General features: G+C 51.4%; 1 protein-coding gene across 3 annotated transcripts in view; it reads right to left on the bottom strand.

Moving 5' to 3' along the window:
* GALNT14 (polypeptide N-acetylgalactosaminyltransferase 14) overlaps window positions 1-21,236 on the bottom strand; it is a 214,723-nt gene that overhangs the window by 20,660 nt on the left and 172,827 nt on the right. For all 3 annotated transcript variants that reach the window (XM_037009398.2, XM_037009399.2, XM_037009401.2), the window contains exons 4-9: window positions 19,530-19,597; window positions 17,417-17,482; window positions 17,127-17,248; window positions 10,268-10,355; window positions 9,406-9,490; window positions 7,157-7,260 (exon numbers count right to left, since the gene is read on the bottom strand). In XM_037009398.2, the coding sequence (XP_036865293.1) occupies window positions 7,157-7,260; window positions 9,406-9,490; window positions 10,268-10,355; window positions 17,127-17,248; window positions 17,417-17,482; window positions 19,530-19,597 (533 nt within the window). The remainder of the gene's footprint in view (window positions 1-7,156; window positions 7,261-9,405; window positions 9,491-10,267; window positions 10,356-17,126; window positions 17,249-17,416; window positions 17,483-19,529; window positions 19,598-21,236) is intronic.

The raw sequence follows: 21,236 nt of genomic DNA, 5'->3' as shown, positions 1-21,236 counted from the left end.
GAATCTACTGACACCCTGCCCTCGCCACAGTCAGGCACAGATCACCACCTTGGAGAGCAGTCACTTGACCTTGATCCTTCTCCACCTTCCTTCTGGTCTTCTGGCATTCTTTACCCCAAGGCTCTGTCTTTTTGAGTGTCTTCCTGACACTGCTTCCTCAGCTGGCCCCCAGAGTCACGTGATGCTGAGGACTGACCTCCACCCTATCAGCCCCAGCTCCAGTGGCTGCCTGCTGCTCTGCCAAAGGGTGCCGGGCACCAGCAGGCACAGCACCTCTTCTACCCCATCCCTACCCTCCTGCAGCCTGCCTCCTCTCCCCCATTCTTCCTCCTCCTTGTCTTCCTGGGTACAGAGATACCTACGTCAGGGTACTCACAAATTAACGAGCTGTCACCCGTCTTCCTCGTCTACTCATTCATCCAGTCCTGACAAGTGCCGTAGTTCTCCTGCAGGCTGGCTGATAGGAGCCTCAGCCCAAGTGGTAACAGCATCTCTGCTCTGGAGCCCAGATTGTTGTAACTGAGATGATCTGAGATGCGTGGCATGACTCACACCGCTGGGCTGCTGCCAGAGTTGAGGCAGCCCGGTGATGCAGCTTGGAGTGTGCATATTAATGTACAGGTACTGCGTACAGGTATTTTATGGGAACTCTGTATAAGTACAATCCAGGCATGTACGGGTACTACACAGAGGGACTACACAGGGTCTGTACAGGTACTATGTCAGGCACTACAGGGTGGAATATTTAATATCAAGGACTTAGAGTTGCCCTACGTTTATCTACACCACTGACTGTAAGAATAATTGTCCTCACAGAGTATCTGCTGGTGCTCTGGGGAAAGTCCTGCCATCCTGAGGCCCCATGCAGTGGGGACTCACAGGTCAGAACTGCTGTAGACTGAGGTGGGAGGCAGCAGGCCTTCCAGGGACAGCGTGGACCCCGCTCTCCACCTCCACGTCTGCAGCTCCTGCAAAGCCATCCCTTTCTCAGTGAAGGAGCATGGAGCAAACAAACCATGAGGGGAGTCTGGGGGAAGGGGGAGTTGTGGTGTTTTTTTTTTGCTGAGTCAGCGCCAGTGCAAGCTCCCTGGCGATGAATGGCATGCAGCTCAAATCCACTCTGAATTGCAGGCAGGCAGATGTGTAATTATTCCATCCTCACTCGGGGCACTGTTTTCTTACTTCCTCTAAACTTCAGCTTCATACTTGAGAGCAGATGGCCCTCTTCACCCTGCATTCCCACCTCTCGCCTTCTGTCTCACCCTCCCGCTGGTGGTTTTCCCAGGACTCACAGGCCACCCCACCTCACCCTCCGTCAGAGCCAATGTCTCCCTGCCAAGCCCCTGGCTGGTGGACAGGAATTCAAGGAGAGGGGACAGCTATCTCCCCAAAACCAAACCAAAGCAATTCATAAGCCACTCCTAGGCTACCGTGATCAAGGTTCTAATTTCATGTTGTAGCCTGGTTTCTAAACAAAGGCAAAGGAGCATGAGGCATGGGTTCCAATGAATGCAACGGGCCCTGTGTTAAGTGGTGCCTCCTGTGTTGTATACAGACATATACTGCATACACAGCAGCATCAGCCATTCGACCTTTGACCACTTTGTTGCAAACGACTGAGAACAAAGGGAGTAGAGTGGACAGTGATGGGCAGAAAAGACAGACACCTGGCCATTGTTCTAAGTTCACACAGGGAAATGTGGCAACAGGGACCCTTCCTTTCAATAATCTTTAAGTTCTCAAGGCCTCCTCAGTCCAGAAGTTATTATTTTTTAATGAGTATGTGGACTTGAGCAGAAGTAATCTTATGAGCCCACAAAAGACAGCCTTAAGTGTGAGCAAAACTCTCACACACCTGGGACAATCACACCGCATCCAGGCCCCCAGCTTCTGAACGAACAGTAACCACAGGCCTGCCACGGCCATACGGCTGCAAAGGCCAAGGCGGCGCCCTTCCCTGTCTGTAATCTCTGTGGGAAGGGACCACCAGGGTCCTGTCTGCTAGGACTTGACCAGGCCTGGGATTTGCAGGAGCACGCCGAGGGATGTCACCTGGGGGCAGGTTCGTGCAGCAGCCCAGACAAGGAACAGAGAGTGGCCTGCCTGAGCTCTGCTGTCCATGCTCTTCTCAGAAGAGGCATTTCCCTCTTCCTGGGCCACCGTGTGTGGAAAGGGTGAGGTCGCATGAGAAAGTCTGAGGGACAAGCTGTTCTAGCAGGTCAGACGTGCTGCTCTGCTAACAAGCGCTGCTCACACAGAGCCTGCAGGGGAGGCACCGCGTGTTATCTAATGAATCTTCAGGTCAGCCCCCTGACATAGGAGTGGAATCACTTCTGTTGCTGCCGCGACAGATGACCACACAAACAGGACTGAGTGTTCTTGGGGCCTCTGCTGACGGTCTCACGAGGCCCAAATCAAAGCATCAGCAGGATCACAATCCTTTCTGGCAGCTCTGAAGAGGATTTGGAATCCATTTCAAGCTCATTCAGGTTGTTTGCACTGAGCTCAGCCCCTTGTGGTTGTGGGGCTGAGGCTCCTTTTCCTGGCTGCCTATAGGCCAGGGGCCTCTTAAGCTACATCCACTCTGTCCCCTCCATCTCTAAACCAGTCCAGAGCCTTTCATGATACCAGTCTGACTTCTCCTTCTGCTCCAACTCTTCTGACTCGAGCTGGACAAAGTGCTCTGCCTTTAAGGGCTCCTGTGATTAGACTGGGCCCCCTGGATAATCCAGGATAATCTCCCAATTCTAGGCCACTGATTTAGTAGCCTGGATCACACCTGCAATACCCCTTTTGCCATGTATGGTAGCATCCTGACAGGCTCTAGGTGATAAGATGCTGTCCTTGAACGAACTTTCATCAGACCTCTCTAAGCCCTCTGCCCAACTAGGCCTCCACCTTGGCTCCTGTTCTTATGGAACCTACACCACCCAGTTTTAGCAAGAATTCTGCTGGGCCAATTTAGAGAACCCTCCATCCTTGATATCCAATTACCCTAGCAAGAATCCTTAGGTCAGGTTAGCAAGAATCCCCCCATCCTTGATGGCTCTCTTAGCAAACTTCCCATCCACACGCCTCCACTCCACCCTACCCTGCTCTTTGGCTTGAAATCCCCATTTATTCCTGCTGCATTCACAGTTGAGCCTCACCTCTCTCCCCAGTTGCTACGGTCTTGACATCTATTATGAATAAAGTCTTCCCTTACCATTTCAACAAGCCTTAATAATTTTTTTTCTTCAACACAGAGATTAGGGGGTACATATCTTTTGGGAAGGCCATTCTTTCTACCACAGGGATCACTGTCTCCACTTAAAAGCCTTGGAAACAGGCTCAGTGAGGTGAAATAACTCTCCCAAGTTATTTGACACACAGCCAGCAAAGATGACAGGATTCACACTCAGGCCTCTCTGATTCCATTACGCGTGTTCACATGTGTGTATGCCAGGCTCACATGGCTTGAAGTACCTGACTACATTCTGGGGATGGTGGGTGGTGGTGGGCAGTGGTGATGGCCCCTCTCTGGGTCCCATGTCCTCTTTTTTCTCAGCACTACCTTCTGTATCTGCTATAATTGGGAAATTGCTATTCTAAAGCCAGGAATCTCATACTCTACCTGCATTTGTGTGCCAAGGCTTCCATTTTGGAAATGCACACTTCCTGCCACACTCTCTACACACACAGCCACACACACACTGAGAGTCTTCTTACTAGGCAAAAGCTTCCCTTTATCTCTAAAGACCAAAAGGTAAAAGTGAGATGTAGCTCCAAGTGAGTAGATATTTTAGGTATATTACAGACATCCTGTGTTATGCAAATTGGAGTTTAACCATCCAATTTTAATGCAAAACAACTTTTGCGAAAAAAAGGCTAAAAGCCACATTTCCCTAAAGCCTGCTTATAGGCTGAACTGCAGATGTAATTATCAAAACTATTCAGCTTATTTTAGAAACACTTTGTGCGAATGATGGCACCAGGTCAGCGAGGGTGGGGGCGGGGGGGGGGGGGTCGGCTTTCACAGGCCGCTGAGGCTGCCTGCAGCAGTGAAAGTGAGCCAGTGCCGATGGGGGGCAGTGCGCACTGAGGCTGGTCATGGTCACCTGGCCAGAGCCTTTTCCAATAATCTCATGGGTTTTTGTGCTGCGATATAAAGTCAAAGCAACATAGGCAAACACAACTGGAACACACAGAAATCCCATTTCTTGGAAACCAAAGGAATAACACCACCTTTACTAACTGTTGTTATTCCCCATGGGCTCCATTTAATGCAACGAGATCTATTGCAAAGGGAGCCTCAGAGATTGGATGTAAGTTGCCTTTCCCACCCTGAATCCCCTTCCCAGTCAGCCCCTTGCTTCTAGACACACTTAGCCAGAGGTTTCCCGTGTTCCAGGCCTCGAGGCTGGGAAGTTGGATGAATGTTCCTGCCTTGCTCCCAGTCTAGCAGGTGCAGAGCAGGCGGGGAACGTGTCCCGGGTGAGGTGGCCCCAGAGCTGTGGTCTGCAGCAGAATCAGCACCTGGGGGAATGGAGGCTGATGGCAGAGGGTTGGCGTGGCTGGGCAGTGCAGGAAGTTCAGGCAGGCCTGGAGAAGTGGCAAGGCCAAGAGGCACTCAGCTGAGGAGCATGGACCTTGTTCTTAGGGTAAAAAGCAGCCGCTGGTGGCTGCCAGGTCAGGGAGAGATCTGTATTCAGAGAGAGCACTCGGGCAGGAGTGTGGGAGGACAGCTTTGAGGGGCGTAAGCAGAATGGCAGTGGACAACCACTGAGGAGAGCACTGGGATGGACAGTGGGGGGTGGGCAGGAGCGATGCTGAGGGCAGCAGACCCTCGGGACTTGGTGAGCTGGGCCATGGGGAGGCCCCTCATGGGCACCCTGGAGCAGGAATTCCTTCCCTCTGACACACAGCTTCCTCTGCCTCTCAGCGCCATCTCTCCTGGGCAGCTGAAATGTCTCTTTCCAGCCTCATCAAACCCTGATTGTCACCCCATCCTGTGAGGACTTTTCTAAATTCCCACCTTTAGTACTTAGGTGCCCTGCCATTCTCACGTGCTGTCCACATGGTATCTCCACCATTGGAAAAGCATAGCATTATCTGGCATATAAAATGCCAAGACAAAAAACATCCAGAAATGGCTTTCAAAGTGCTGGGTATAATATAATGGGACACTGAGATGGGAGCACGCAAAGAGCTCCTGTGATAGCTGTCAGCAGACCTTCTTTTGTGGTTTAAAAAGTTTTGTGACAATTTAAAAATGTCTCTTCCATAGTTCCTCAGAAGCCCCTCACTTCTTCCAGAGGAGGTGAGATTGCCACTTGATTTGAGCAGATGTGTGCCGACACTGCTGTAAAGAGAAGGTACTGGTAGGTCGGACCAGAATGTGAGGTCGTTACAAATAATGTGCTGCCAGAATCCAAAGGTGACTGTCATGTGGAAGAAGGGTCACACTCACTTTCTAAGGTTCAAGAGGGCAGAACAAGCTCCAACAGACAGCAGTTAGACGGAGAGGCACTTCGACTTAGAAAATTCAACACAGAAATTCTCAGCAGCAGAACATGTTACTGTGAAGCAGCAAACACATCACCCTAAGTAGCATTTGAGCAGAGACCGATGACTGCTGTCTATCCAAAGTGCCGCAGGAAGCATCACCTGATGGTTGGGAGGAAAGGTAAGAGCACATCCCGAAGGATCCCAAGTACTGTGAACATAGGGACGTGTGATCGAGAGAGAGAAATCTCGTCCCCTTGAGAACTCCGAAGTCCATGTGGCTCCAAGTTTTCCAGGGCTGTGGCAGGCAGATGAACCTCAAAATGACCCCAAGATCCCCGTCATGTTGAGGCCTGGGCTCCAGGAAGGGCAGTCAGTTGGTTGGTGATGCTGCAGTCTTCCTGCTTTGCCTGGCTTCCAATCCGGCCCCCAGATGGCAGGAGATGGACTTTTCTGATGCATTTCTGTACACTGCCCAGTTTGGGAGAACAGATGCTGTGGGTCAGGCCAGCGGCCATAAATTTCTGGGAAATAACTCCTAGTGACTGGGGGAAGAAAGCCATAAAACACTCTGGAGGCAGGGACAGGAGAAAACAATGGCAGAGGACAATGCACGGAATTACTTCAAATGCCAGCAGGAGCCCCACAGATCACTCATCCTCCTGGCTGCACCTCTGCTCAGGGAGCCTTGGCGAAATGTGCTACCCAGTGCCAAAGGAGAAAAAGGGGCCCCTGCACTCCAAGGCTCTTCTTCCTTTCCTGTGGTTTATTCAACAAAAAGTCACTGAAGCCTCCTTCGGGGCAGGCCCTATACTCAGCACTGGAGACAGCTGTGCACCAAACAGACCCAAGCCCCTGCTCTCATGCAGCTGATATCCTAGCCATCTCTAGGTCTCACCTGCTGGGAGGAAGAGGAAAAGAAACTTGTGCCTGATGGTGCCGAGAGGTAGACGGATTACCTCAATGGGTTTCCATGGCAACCCTGAGAAGCAACTCTGCGTGATGCTTTTGACACACGGACAACTGGAGGTCACTGAGTGTCATCAGCTAGACAGAATGGGTCTCTGACTGCTCTTTCTCCCCAAGCTGCAAACTGCAGCCCTATGCCACAGTGACCACACCTGGCTGTTTGCACCATTCTGTAACCTGTAACCCAGCCCCTCTGCCCCCACCCTCTTCTCTGTCACTAAAGGGTAAGGGCAAGATGCCCTGGGGTTTCTGTAGCCATCACACAGACCCTCCTCACTGGCCCAGCGCTGAGTGCTATATGCAGAGAGCAGCCAACAGATGTTACCCAGATGTTAACTGTCAATCCGGCTCTCCATCCTCTTTATCTCCAGTCTTCTGCCCCTCCAAATTTCCAAGTTCTGTGCTCTAAGCTTAAGCCTGCCTCTGGCCTGTGGAATCGGCATTCCTCTTTAGTCTTCCTAGCTTTTGCATCTCAACTTCCCCCTAATGGTGTCTGGGTTGGCTTCCCGGTCCTCAGCGTCTATGCAGTCCTGAGGAGAAACCCCTTGTTACCTCCATCCCCCCACCAACTATTCCTCTGGTTTCCCCCTAGGCTCTTTCTCCAAAGGAGTGACCGATTCTCCATCTCTCTGGCCCTCATCCCAGCACATGTGGTCCAAGGACATGGAGGTCCCCACCTGTGCCCCAGGACATAGACACTCACCAAAGTTCTCCCCACCCCAGATGTCCATGTCCATATCATATTTCCCCAGGTAATTGAACCAGGATTTGTCCATCACGAAGAGCCCTCCAGCTATGATCGGAGTCCTGTGCATATGCAAGGAAAGAGGGAGGATCAGTTACGCGAGGGGGACCACTGTCACACTCCACCCTGGCAGTCCAGAACTCAAGGCCATTTTCTTCCCATTGCTGCTGCCAATAGATTTTCCATTTACCTAAAATAAGAACATGTCCCAGGGATTTTCCTTTTGATTGTAAACCTCCCGACCTCGCAGACAGGCTAATTCACTCATCAGCACACCTCCTGGTGGGGACCAGGACTCACCCAGAACCCTGGCTGTTCTGGAGGCCTGGGGAGCCTCCCCAACCTCTGCCATGGGCTCTCTTGGGAGCAGGGGCAGTGGGCCACTGACCAGGCCAAGAACAGCTGAAGCAGGACCTATTCACAGCACCAGCCATTTCTCGAGAATAGGCTCTCTCCCTTTTCTTTCTTATTTACTGCTCTGCCATGGTTTATGTCTACCTAAAAAAATATGTTGGGGTCCTACCCTCCAGTGCCTCAGAATGTGACCTTATTTGGAGAGAGGGTCTTTACAGAGTTAAGTTAAAATGAGGTCATGAGGGTGGACCCTAATCTGACATGGCTAGTGTCCTTATACCAGGAGACAGGCATGTACAGAGATGATGGGAAGAGGCACAGAGAAGATGGCCATCTGTAAGCCAAGGAGAGAGGTCTGGCACAGCTCTTGGAAGGCACTGACCCTGCTGACACCCTGATTTTGGACTTCCAGCCTCCAGAACTGAGAGACAATGCATTTCTGTTGCTAAGGCACTTGGTCTGCAGTGCTTCGCTGCAGCAGCCCTAGCCAACTCATACATCCTCATCTTCACTCCTTTTCTTGGGGTCCCACCCTAACCTCCCCTACCTTTGCTAGCTGAAAGAGATGCCGGAGAAGCCACTTGGAAAGGACAGGGGTGGCAGAGGCCAATTAAATAATCCTGAAAGTATAAGGACGTGTTTCTGGAAGAATCAACAGCTGGGGTACGTGGGCGAGCCCCTGGGCACCTGGCTCCTCATTCAGCAGGTCCAGAGGACAAAGGGAGTTTTCTCCTGTATCAAATAGTTAGGTGACAGAGAGCAGGTCCTGGGGCTCCTGATGCCACTACACCCTGCTATTCCCTGAGAACTGATCTAATCCTGGGGGGCACTTGCTGTCTGATGAGCAGAAGTATTCCCACAAGGAGAGAAACTTCCCCAAGAATCCCATGGCTGGGATGGCAAAGGGAAAACCTAGAGGCAGCTGCACCCCCACCGCCTCATCCCTGACCTGGTCCACTGCTGCCACAGGTGCCACTGGCAGGGACTGAGCAGCTGATGTGTGCAGCATGGTGCTCAGGATGGGAAGAAGGTTCTACTCTCCCTTTAAAAATAAAGGGCATTATCTAGAATGCCATGTGGCTCCAAGTCCCCTCTTGGCATCTCTCAAGACAAAGGAGATTCCCAACAGGTCTGGGATGTGTTTACCATCCAGTCTTAGACAGGAACATCCAGGCCACACTCTTGATGCTGTGGCTGCAGGCTTCCTCACTAGGGGGACCCCTATGATCTATTCTGTGCTGAGCCCTGAGATAGGCCCTGAGGCAGCCATCTTGCAACCATGTGCTATGAGTGACAACAGGGGCTGGCAGAGAAGATGCAGAACAGGACAAAGCTTTGACAGCAATGCCAAGGCAGCCCACAGCTGATGCCACCATCATGTTCTTGCACACAACAGAGTAGACCGGTTTGTTAGTTAAGTAGCAGTGGCCATGCCTTGAAATCAGCCCCATTTACGGCAATGGCTGACTTGACCATCTTGGGCTCAATACTGACATGCAAGACCTGGGGGCTCTGCTCCTGACCCTAAGGAGCCATTTGCCCTTGTCACAGGCTCAAATGGGACCATCTGGGAACCTCCAGCATTGAGCAGGAAGCATAAGTGCATCATGGTGTGTGAGTGGGTGTATGGCGCTAGGCACCTCTTCAGCACAGTCCCCACCAGGTCCCATCCCCTCCGAAGTCTGCCTGAAGACAGAAACCTCCTAAATATGGGCAAAGTGGAGCTGGTCTAACAAAGGATTCTTTTTGTCCCTGCCCAATCTTTTGAGCATCTAATGTGGCCTCCTATGCCACGTGACAGTGGGAAGGGCCGAGTGGTGATGATCTGCTCACCCACCCCTGCCCTGACTTACCTGATGGGCTCAGTGGGGTCCAGGCGCCGAGCCTTCTGCTCTGCAGAGAGCTGCTCCCACTGGAAGTGAAGGCTCCAGTCAAACCCTAGAACATAGCACCCACTCGGCTGACTTGGGTCTCTTGGATGTACCTGCAGAGCTTACTCTCTCTGTCCCTTTCCTAGACCATCAGCAGGCTCTTAGGAGGCAGAAGTCACAGTCAGCCAGGAAGGTGACCTCAGCCTGCAAATGCCCCCTGGGCAGCTGGCCCCAGGGACAACAGGCCGCACCAGGCCAATCAGGAGCAGGGCTGTCTGATTCCCCTTCCATAGCTCCTTCTCTTTCTCCACCTCTTGCTGCCTCTCTAAGGCTTCTCTGCTGGGTGGGGTTAGGGATAAAGGGCATCATGACACATGATAAAGAGTCAGATTTGACTGAGCCCATGTGGGGACAAGACGGCAGTTATGGATGTGGTCCTTGCCCAGGTGCCTCAGGAGCCTTGGGAAGGTGTAGGCAGGAGGTCTGGGAAGAGGTCAGTCACCTCCACACCTCCAGTAGGCCTTAGGAGCCAGCACATGGCACCAGGGCTGAGGTGTCAGAACAACTGGGGCCTCACAGCCAGAGGCCTTGCTGTCCTCATATGCTAAGGTCCTGGAACAAGCTCCATGCTGGCACCAGAGCTCTGGGGGTGCCCTGCCCCATCCCCTGGCCATTCTGTTCTGTCTCAGTGGGAAGGGCCATGCTGGAGCTACTGACATTACAGGATGCAGGGCTGGACATTCCAAACCATCAAGAGACTTTTCTCCACTTTCCCCCTTAAAGCAATGAGAAGAAGAGGAGAAAAAGGAAGTCCTTGCTGGGGAGCAGGCATTCCCCGACTCACCCCCTCTGAGCTCTGTGGCTGACTCGATGTAGTTGAAATTGTCCAGGTTGATGATGTCAATCACAGGGCACACCACCCGAGTGTAATCCTGCAAAACAACAGGCTCCATGTTCAGGCTGTGGTGTCTCAGCCAGGCAGGGAGTCAGGGAGCTTGCTAGGGTCTCAGCCATAATGCTAGAGACTGGTTTTGTGGCCTTGGCCAAGCACTTTCATCTCTGGATCTCAATTTTTTCATTATAAAATGGGGCACTGGATGCTGTGACCTCTCCAGTTGTGATACCTAAAAGGTTAAGATCCCTTCTGTCACTCCTGGGGGCCTTCTCAGCCACAGGGCCCAGCTAAGCACAGTGGGGACATAGCGGGGGCTGGCTGGAGAGGACTGTACACTGAGAAAGGGGGACTCAGGGAGAAGGGGGCCCAGAAGTCCTGCACCATCAGCAGGCTCTTAGGAGGCAGAAGTCACAGTCAGCCAGGAAGGTGACCTCAGCCTGCAAGAAGCAAAGCCAAAGACAACACCCACAGGGGGAATCTTGCAGAATTTCCATCCTATTCTTACGTTGATAGGCAAGTTGATGCAGAGCCATCTCTGGAGATTCCTAACTTCAGTTGTCATGTGTGATGCTCACAAATCCGGCCTCCAGCCCTGACTTCTCTCCTCACTTCCAGATTCAGGTCAGTCTGCCACTGGCCATCTCCATGTGGATTTCACATAGCCTTTCAGTGGTGCCTTCATATCTTCTCCCCAAACGTGCTCCTTTCCCTCAGTTTCCTATGTCTGTTAGCAGAACCACCACACATCCCCCTTCCTCCCAGCACTGAATTAAGAAGCTTCACCTCTGCCCATCATCCAGATGGATCCTGCTGACTCTAATTCTAAAACCACTCCTCTGAGTGTATCCTGTCTCTCCATTGCCTTCACACCTGGAGATCTGCAATGGGTTCCTCCCCACCCCGTCTCATCCTTTCCCCTTTCATTCCATGGGGGGCTGACAAAGGCATCTTTCTGATGTACAAATCTCACTCTCCAGCTCAACAGCTAAACACTTGAACTGCCTCCAAGATAAGGTTCAAACGCCTTAGCCTGGCATCCAAGACCTTCGAATACAGACCTATATCTCATTTTCCAGACTCATTGCAGACCGTCTATAGGCATCAGTCATCCAAGAAACATTTCCAAAATATGCGAGATGAATTCACCAGTTCTGAGGGGTCATCAAGGCACTGCATATACTTGTAAAGTGTTTTCCAACTCTGGGTGAACACCACAGGCCTGGTGTCCAGGAGGGGAAACCAGGCCCCTGTGTGCAGTGTTAATAAGGTGTGAACACAGAGACTCCTGAGCTACATGGCATCAAGCAGCCTGGGGCAGCGGGCAGGTCTGGGGGAGCAGGCAATCTGAGGGAGTGGGCAGCCTGGGGGAGTGGGCAGGTCTGGACAGAGCAGCAGGACCACTCTTCTGATCCCCCACCCTTCCACTCCTGTCCAGCATAGCCAGCACCCTCTATTCTCCTTGTAGCCATTTAATTTCCTGGTTCAATCTCTTTCCCAAATGAGGCTGTCGTCTTATTTTAAGCTCAGATTCACTGAATGCCTGCTTTTACGTTCACAGACTTAATACAGCCCTCAGCTTCCACATGTGACTCATCCTGACAGTGACAAGGTACCTTGGAAGCCAAGCGGCCCAAATGGAAAGAAATGCACATTGTCAGTGCATTGCTTCTACCTCTGAGATGTACACAGATGCTTCCTCACAGTCAGCACAGCGCCTGCTCAGCTGCCACAGTTCTCGGGGCTCCTCAGGCACTGCCGTTGTGTGTGTGTGCGTGAGTGTGCGCACACACAGCCATCTCTACAAATACCTACACATGGACACAGGCCCAAAGACATTCCTGCGACCTGAATTCTGAAATGTTCTCAGAGGCTCACAGCCTGACCTTCTGTGAGTCTGACATAGTTCTCGTTTTGCCTTTGCTTGCCGAGATTTGTACCTTGCAGCTTCACTAAGTCCTTCTATAGACCTCTGTCCAGTGAAGGATTAACTTCCCCAAAGGTATGTTGAGTCCTTGTCAGCTTTTGAGGGAACTTCTAAGCCCTAGGAATGTCCTGCCTTTAAGAGCATCTCTGTTTACCTGGGAGCCTTGGGCCAAACCAGACAGTCTATGGTAACAATGTGATTTATGGTGAGGCCCTTGGGCCATGGGATACCAACTCAACTTGACCTCTGAAGAGTCCTGGAGACCATGGGGGTAGTCAGCAATGTCTGTGTGACTAACCCCCAATAAGAAACCTGGACACCAAGGCTTGGGTGGGCTTCTAATACTCAATGTGTGTTGCTCCACATCCTGGCTGGGAAGGTAAGTGCTGTCTGTGCCACACCACTGGGAGAGGACAATGGAAGCTGTGCCTGAACTCTCCCTATGCACCTCTCGGCACTGCCGATTTTAATCTGTATACAGTTGCTGTGATAAACAGTAACCGTGAGTGTAACAGCTTTGCTAAGTTCTGAGTTCTTTTAGTGAATCATTGAACCTGAGGGTGGTCTTGGGGACCCTCAAACTGCAGTTCTGGTTTTTTAAAAATAATCTTTCCTCAATACTTGGAAGCCAAAATGCACAATAAAAAGCTGGTTGCATACCTCGGCCACAGGCTTGCCCAAGAGCCACCCAGGGGCTCTGTCTCCTGGACTGCTTTGGGCTCTGGCACACTCTTCCTATAAGTTCTGAGGGCGTCTTTCTTTCCATCATTCCTGCCACAACTTGGCTGTGGTGCCTGCTTGTTTCAGAGTCATGGAGACCAGAGAAGTAGAGAGGGATATTCAGGGCTAAGGGCTAAGGGAGACCTGACCTTGAAAAGGGGCTGCGGGGGACTTTATAATGACCTGTCAAAGCAGGTCACAAACCTCTCTGAGTGACCCAGGGGTTCAGGCTCTACTCCACTTCTGTATCCCTCAGCCCCAGCCCAGAGCCAGGTGGGCAGCAGGTGCTCAATAAAAGAGGCTATGAACTCCCTCTGAGCAGTGTGTCAGTAGCTGGTAGCAAAGCAGGTGGGTCACTGACAGCTGAGAAAGATGGCTTCTCCTCCTGTAGGCTCAGGGATGGAGGCGTCTCCATAGAGATACCCAGATCCACCACAGGTCCCTACCTTCATGCTCCGGAGACTGTATTTTTAAGGCTAGGCCCACAGCAGGCTCAAGCAAGCAGCTGGTGGACTCCCTGACAGATCCAGGACTACACTCCCTCTTCTCCCCAGCACCCCACACAAATCCAAGCCCCATCCCCCCACCCAGCAATGATAGAGGCTCAATGTGCCAGCCAATGGCCATCAACCACTCCTGCCGTCATTCTTCTCCTTTCTCCATTCATGTAATTAAAGCCACATTGTGAATGGACAATCAGAAAGTTTCAAGAGATGCTCATTCACTTACTTGTCAATCAGCATTACTAAGCACCTACTGTGGTTTAGGAACTGAGTAGGTACAAAGACTACTCAAGTAAGACCTCACAGGCCAGGGAAGGTGGGGCACAGGTGAGCAGAGGATTACAATGGGGTCTCCAGGCTAGCCTGGAGGGAGGTGTGGGGAGCAGGAGGGGGTCCTCCAGATGATGCTGTGATAGGAGACTGGGGTTCCTGTTCCGTTCTGCCAACTAGAATATATGTGACCTTGAGCAAAGCAGCACATGCCGAGGAACTCTGTTTCTTCATCATAAAATGAAGACGAATTGTTTACAGAACTATCCTGCCTCCTTAACAGGGCTTTTGGAAGGAACAAGAGAGGAAAGCACAAGAAAGGGCTTTGAAGCCTAGGTAAGCCATTATTTATAAAAATTTACCAAGTGCTACAGGGATTGAAATTTCTTACAATCATTTTTTCCTACTAAAGAAATACGTAGATAAAGAGGGAACACCAACTTGGTACTTGTTTCAAGTATCAAAGGAACTAAAGGGAAGAGCAGGGAAACAGAGAAGCCCTCCGCGCGGAAAACACCAGCTGAGGACAGCTGCTGACAGCCCAAGCTCGGCCTCTTTCTTATCTCTTTCTATTTTTGAAAATCCCAAACTTCAATTACAGCTTAAAATTTCCACTTCCACTCACAAGATCAAATCATGCTTTATGCTGAGACCGGACACATACAAAGACACTGGAAACAGCCTGGGACGTGCCCTCACTCCCTGTCCCAAAGGGGATGTCTCAGCAGAATGGATCCTCATCAGGAGTCAGGGTCTGGTGGAAACCTGTGTAGCTCACGGGTGCTGCTGCCACCGTGGAAGGGACAGAGCAGGACCACTGTCCAGGTTTGTCTGACCAAGTTCTGCTATGACAGCTTTAGGGGGGACCAGGAGCTCAGCCTGGGGAGCTGAGCTCTGACTTGGAGCCAAATGGTTCCTATAGGAAGAATGCTGGGGGGCAGGCTGTACTGACACGAGGGAAGACAGAAGCTTCCCTGACCTGGTGAGGCTAGACAGGGATGCAGAGACAAGCACTTTTCAGAGAGGGCTTCTGCGGTGGCCTGAGAGCCATGGGGAGCAAAAGGGCCTCGCAGATTCGTTAAGGCTGTCTCAGGACAGCAAGGCCCCCTGGCACATGCTGCAGGGACACATCGGCCCGGGTTCCCACAACTCAAACACTGAATTACTGCATGACCTGGCAATTCCACTCTGGTTTATACTCCAAAGAACTGAGAGCAGGGACTCAAAGGAAAACTTGGACACAATGTTTGCTTCGGCACTGGTCACAACAGCACAGAGGTGGGGATGACCCCAGGGTCCATCGGTGGGTGGGTGGACAAACTGAACGTGGCCGAGAGTGTGATGTTGGGGTACAATAAGAAATACACACTTGGACTTTGTTTCTAGTGCATCGCAGAGCTTCTAAAATCCTGGGGATTTCCTGAGGGGTGTGTGTGTGGGACTTTCATTATTCATCATAAGCCATTTTCAGTCAACCTGGGTTTACGCTAATGAGGATGGAGCCTGGTTACTGGACAAACCAACCTTGTAATTAGAGTGCTGGAACTTTCCGCCCCACCCGCCGCCCCTCAGCATCCCCCCACCCCCAGGGAAGGAAGAGGGCCTGCAGACTGAGTTTACCATGATTTAATCGATCATGCCTAGGAAATGAATGTAACAAAGCTTCCCTAAAACTCCTGAACAGGGTTCCCAGAGCTTCCAGGTATGGATTCATTTCATATGGCCTATTCCAACTCTCCCTCACAACTCTATGGCCTGATTTCCTCAGATTCCAACCTTATCACCACCCCACTGCAACTAAGCTTCATTATTATCATTTCTGCACACTGAGTATTTTCCTCCATGACAGGTACAGTGATCACAAGTTGGTGACTAGCGTCCCCATTGAGTTTGTAACCTGTTAGCAGGGACAGAGAACTAAACCCAGAAAAAGAAACTGTGGGGCCAAGTGGGCAATTGCTGCCAGATGTGATTCCCAGCAGGCCACACAGTCGGGAAAGGCTTCCTGGAGGTGAGGAGACCTGGGCAGCATCCTGAAGGGAAAGGGGATTGTGGAGAGGAGAGGTAGGGCTTCCAGGGGCAGGAAGGACTTGCTCAGAGATGGAGCAGGGGGCATGTTCAGGGAGGAGCAGCTGAGCAGGTGAGCTGTGGTTGCCAATGGAGCATAGGGCCAGGGGAGGATTTGGTAAAGCCCCTCAAAGGAACAGTCTGTTTATAACCCCGCTGTTTCTCAATCCAGACCTCCTCAGCGGGACTATGTCAGAAAGGGGAGGGCACTTCCCTAAACAGCACTAAGCGTTCGAGCACTCCCAATCTCAGGGACACAGGTCACGGGGTGGGTTGTACCATCGAGGCCCACATGGGAAAACTCTGCAAGCCCACCCAGGTTCTCTCGTTGGGATGAACAAAGTTGGTAAGGATTTCCTAGTTCTCTGAGCAGTTCTCACAGCCCAAAACTTTCATCCTCTGAACAGCATCATTTTGCAGGTAGGAGCCAAGCAGCTATTGTGAGAAGTAAGAAGTTAAAAACCACAGCGACTGGTAGGAAGATGTGGAGACAGCATTGAGGGTCCTGGCACTGGAGACAGCAGCTAGGGAGTATCGCCCCAGGACTGTGTCCTCTGGGAAGTGGATGTATGAAAAGAGCCGAGCTCGTACTTCACAGAGCAGCTGTAGGAGTCAACAACTCGGGGAGAAAACGCACTGCACAAATGCCAATTCCTCTGCACGTACAACACACAGCCTCCTGCACATCAGGAGGGAGTGGTGGGCTTTGGGAATATAAGATAATGAGATGGGAAAAATTTTAAATTTTGTCTCACTCTCAGAGGAAGAACTGAGACAAGGAGAGAAGATGCATGCAGAATTCCAGAGTCATTTAAGGGCAGACAGAGGCGAAGAATTTGGGTTTCTTAGCATCCAGCCCACCTGCTTGCCTTTGGGTGGGAGTGATGAGTGGGTGGACATTAAGACAGAACCCTCAGGAATTGGGTGACAAGGCCTGGTTAATTCTGTTGCCTCCTTTTCACAAAAGGCACTCAGCAGGACTCCCTTTACCAAAACCTTCTGTCATCTTGGAGAACTGGTTCTGGGCAGTTTCCTTGCCCGTGAAGCTGTGTGTGGCACGCACCAGCCACTGCTGGCAGCCCCACTTGCAGGCCTGCTGTGTGTGACAGTGTCATACAAAGAACCGGTCCCAGGCTTTGCTACACCACTGCCAGCCAGGTGACCCTGGGCAGGCTGCTCTACCTCAGTTTCTCCATCTATAAAATGGGGACGGCAATCTGTCCTGCCCACTTCACAGAGGGACTGGGGGGCACATGTGAAGTAGTGAGCTTGAGAGAACCCGGAGAAAGTGGGGGTCATGGAATCCCCTCTGCTCCTCACTCACCTCTTTGACTCTGTGCAGCAGGGGCTGGAGCCAGTCCCTGTTCACCTCACAGTGGCTGTCGAGGAACGTCAGAGTGGAGCCCTGGGCAACATCAGCACCCCGGATCCGGGACCGGACCAGCCCTGAAGTAGGGACAAAGGCCAAGTGGGTGCCCCATCACTCCATCTTCCAGCAAGCCCACAGAGGAGCCACACAATAGTCCCCGAAAACTGAGTACACACCCAAATGCACCCCACACCCCCATGCCCCACATTCACACCCTACTGCCCCACCCAGACGCGCAGACCTACCTTGCCGTTGGTTATTGCGTAAGCATTTCACCTTGGGTAACCGGATGAGCTGTTTGCAGTCATCAGCTGAGAAGACAAAAGGTCACAGGAGTGAGTGTCCTGGGTGAGCAGTGAACCTGAAGAGCCTGTAAGGCAGCCTGCCTCCCACCCTACTCCCAGCTGCAGAGCTCTGTCCTGACTCTGGGGTGCTTCTGGGCTTTGGAAGGTGCTGACTGACTACCCCTCTCACTATACCACATGGCCAAGTTCCTGCAAAGGGGCCTCAAAGGGGCCTCTTGGGAGCATGTCAGTCACACAGTAGCACCTATGTCTTGCTGGAAAACACTTCCAGATGGGAATCCTTGGTATGGTCATCTGGGGACATTTCTCCTTTTCTAGGGCTCATTAAATGCAGGAGATAAGAGGCCTATTCACTCTCGTGGGGGTCTCATAAAAACCCTGCTGGGAGGCCAGAGAATGGATAAGGTGAATTTTGGAATTTCCTTTCAAAATATGCACTCATAATACAGAAGACACTGTTGATCAAGGGATCTGCCCAGTGCATCCCATCACACAGAGCTGACCTAACACTCTACCATGTAGGAATGTGCCAGGATGGGCAAGAGACCCGTCTTCAGCATTCTCCTTGCACTGTCCTCTAGCTTGCCTGCCTGCTCTGTCCGTTTCTTGGCTCTGAACTCCAGATCATGATCCCACCATTCTGGTTTTGCTTCACTGATTTACGAACCTTAGTTCTGCTTAGCTCTGGACTCTGCAGTGTGACAGCAAAGACTCAGATGGTTTCCCTGTTCTAAGCCCTCCGAATGCGTTAACATTTACTCTTTACATAAACTGTATATATTATTATTATCTCCATTTTATAGTCAAGGCAACTGGGGCACACTGATGTTAATAATTTATGCAAGACACATAGACAATGAGTGAGTGACACGTCTAGGACCTGAAGCCAGGCTACATACAATATAATAGCTATAAACTATTGCACTTTGAAGTGAATCCAACAGCATTCTCTCCTTCAGCTTCTGTACCAGGCTACCTTCCAGCAGGATGAGTGTCTCCCCACCTCCAACGCCTTCCTCACCAGGGAAGGGAGATCAGATCACTGAGTTTCAGGAGTCAGAGCTGATCTCATTACTGTGGATGTGATGTACAACCCACTATGCATTGCTTCCAAGGTTCCAAGCTTCCATGGCTCATGGGTATGCGCTCCCAGCCTTCCTGCAGCAGCCCCACCTCCATGCCTAGCTTCCAGCATCAACACTGGTGGGAATAGACTCCACCTCCTAGAATTTGGAGCTGTCCCCAGTGGCCATTGCCTGGATGTGGCTGACTGCCTGGAGCCATACCCAGGTCTCTGGGATGACAGCTCTCAGAAAAGAAGCCAGCACCACCATTACTTCTTGAAGTCTAGCAATGCTTCTACGAATATAGTGCCTGTCAGACTCAACACACAGATGTTTGAAAACACCTGCATGCTTTTCCTGGGGAAAGTTGAGTCGGAGTGTGAATTGGGTGGCATCCAGGTTCTTTGATAGGATGCCTAAGAAATGGTGGTGAGCAGTTGGGAGGGCTGGAAGGCAGCTGCTCACTGGGTCATGGCCAGGTGACAGAATGTCCACATGGAGTCCCAAACACAGAGCCCAGCCAGTGCTCTGGTGGGAATGAAAGGGAGAGTATGTTTCAGCCTCGGCTCAGGTGAGCAGATTATTGCAGCTTGTGAGTCACGAATCTCTAGTGATGTAAACTGCTTCTGGGCTCTGGGTCCTGGGGTCAGTCCTTTGAAGCTTCAGTTCCTTTCCCTTTGCCCCCAGGAATGGAGGTTAGGGGAGAGTAAAGCACATGCATGTGCACACACATACACACCAATCCAGCCAAGGATCTGCTAAGTTTACTGGCTAAGGTATTCAAAGATTCACAGCAGAGAGCCCAACAAATTGTTTCGAAATGTAAGGTTTATCTACTTCTTGAGTTCTGCACGGACACTCAAAGTTTTCTGTATCTACTACAACCTTGACTTCCCTCTGTCCCCAGAGAACCAGTGCCCTGGTCTCTACGTGTTACTCAGGCGCTGGGAACATTTGTGTCTACACAGCAAGTGAACTGTGCTACTCACGGTCATTGCTGAAGTCGTCCACTAAGATGATTTCCTGGATCAGATTCAAAGGGGTGCGGTTCAATACACTGTGAGATGCAAAGAAGAAAAATCATTATGACTTCTAGTGGTAAATATGCGCATTAACCCAAGCCTCCAACAGACATCAGTGCATTTGAGGAGTGAATACTCAGAGCAGCCAAAGGGCTGGTCCAGTCACTGCTCCCCTGTGAGCTTCAACCCTGCTTTTCCTCACTGCATGGCACCCCCACCTGGCACGGAGGCCCAGATCCATGACCCTCCCTCTCCCTGAATCCCCACATCAAATCAGCGACAGTTACTTGCTGGTCGTTACTTGAACATGTCACTCAGACCACTCACGCCTCTTATACCTCTATCCTGATTCAACCTCTTTTGCCCATTTTTTTTGCAGGAGCCTTGACCTGCCCAGGTTATCTGCCTGTAGCCTCCAGAATGAGCTTTCTGAAACACAGATCTGACCTCTGATTGTGTGAATTTCCTCAGCAGCAAAAATAAATAAGTCAACAACCCCCTACAGTGGCTCCCCAGGTTTTATACCCCAAACCCTCAGCATGCTCCTCAAGGCTTCTCACAATCTGGAGACAGCCCCCGCTGCCAGCCTCCTCACACCCAGCGCTGATATCCGGAGACACCCTGTTCATTCATAACCAGGAGCCGCTGGAAATGCCCCTGCTCTGCCACAAGGACCAGTTGAAATGTCGCTTCCTCTCTAACAGTTTTCCAGTCTACTTAGTGAGAACTGATTGCTTCCTCCTCCGGGATCTCACAGCAGTCTGTACCTGAAACTTCCTGCGGTGTGCACCGCTGCTGCCGATTCTGAGGCTGGTTTGGCTGCCCCTCTGGACGATCACATCCCTGGGGGCAGATTGTCAAGGTGCTCCCTGTGTCGCCAGAGTCCAGCACACAGCCCTGGCCCTGAACCGTGCCCTCCAGGGGAGTTAAGTGCCCGCCTATTACATGTTTGGTGCTGGGTATATTATATGGAACAAAAGAGAGGTGAGCCCTGCCCTCCGGAAGCTGTGGTCTAGGAGCTACTTACTCTAAGCTGTACAATCTTGGGCAAGTTTATGCGGTAAGTAGACCCATCTGGAAAATGGGGATAATAATAGAGGACCTACTTTACACAACTGCTGAGAGAATTCAAGGAGAAATGGTTTCTAAAGCATTTAGCATAAGGTCCAGCACAAAGCAGCAATTGCTGCTATTTCATGTGTCAATACTGATTTCTGAATTGACTCCGTTTACCCCCCTGTGCTGTACATCTGTACCCACAGGGCAAGGCTGGGTTTTCACGTTCACTCGGTCTTGGACCTGACTGAGGTGTCTGGATCCTGCTTCTCCTGAGCACTCCATTATACAGGTCCTCAGAAACATTCCTGGGCTGCACCTTTCACCCTGGGATGCCCACAGCCCCACGTGTGTGAGCTGGGGGTTCAGATGGGGGCTGGCAGAGGCACTGTGTGCATCCCTCCTCCCCACAGGACCATCATGAGCCCCATTTCTGGTGAGTTGCCCATTCTAAGCAGGATCAGAGACTCTCCAGGAGGAGAACTTTGCCTGGAGCTACTTTATTTATGAAGCCTTAATTCTCACCATGGCAACTAGTGTAGAGAGGAACCCCTGCACCAAGCCCTGAGTCCTGCTGGAAGGTGGGGACAGGGAGGGACAGGAGGTGGTGGGAGGAGA

This window comes from Manis javanica, chromosome 1, assembly GCF_040802235.1.
Source record: "Manis javanica isolate MJ-LG chromosome 1, MJ_LKY, whole genome shotgun sequence".
NCBI classification, from domain to species: domain Eukaryota; kingdom Metazoa; phylum Chordata; class Mammalia; order Pholidota; family Manidae; genus Manis; species Manis javanica.
The sequence above is the reverse complement of the archived record's forward strand: the minus strand, read 5'-3'. Positions and strand labels throughout refer to the sequence as shown.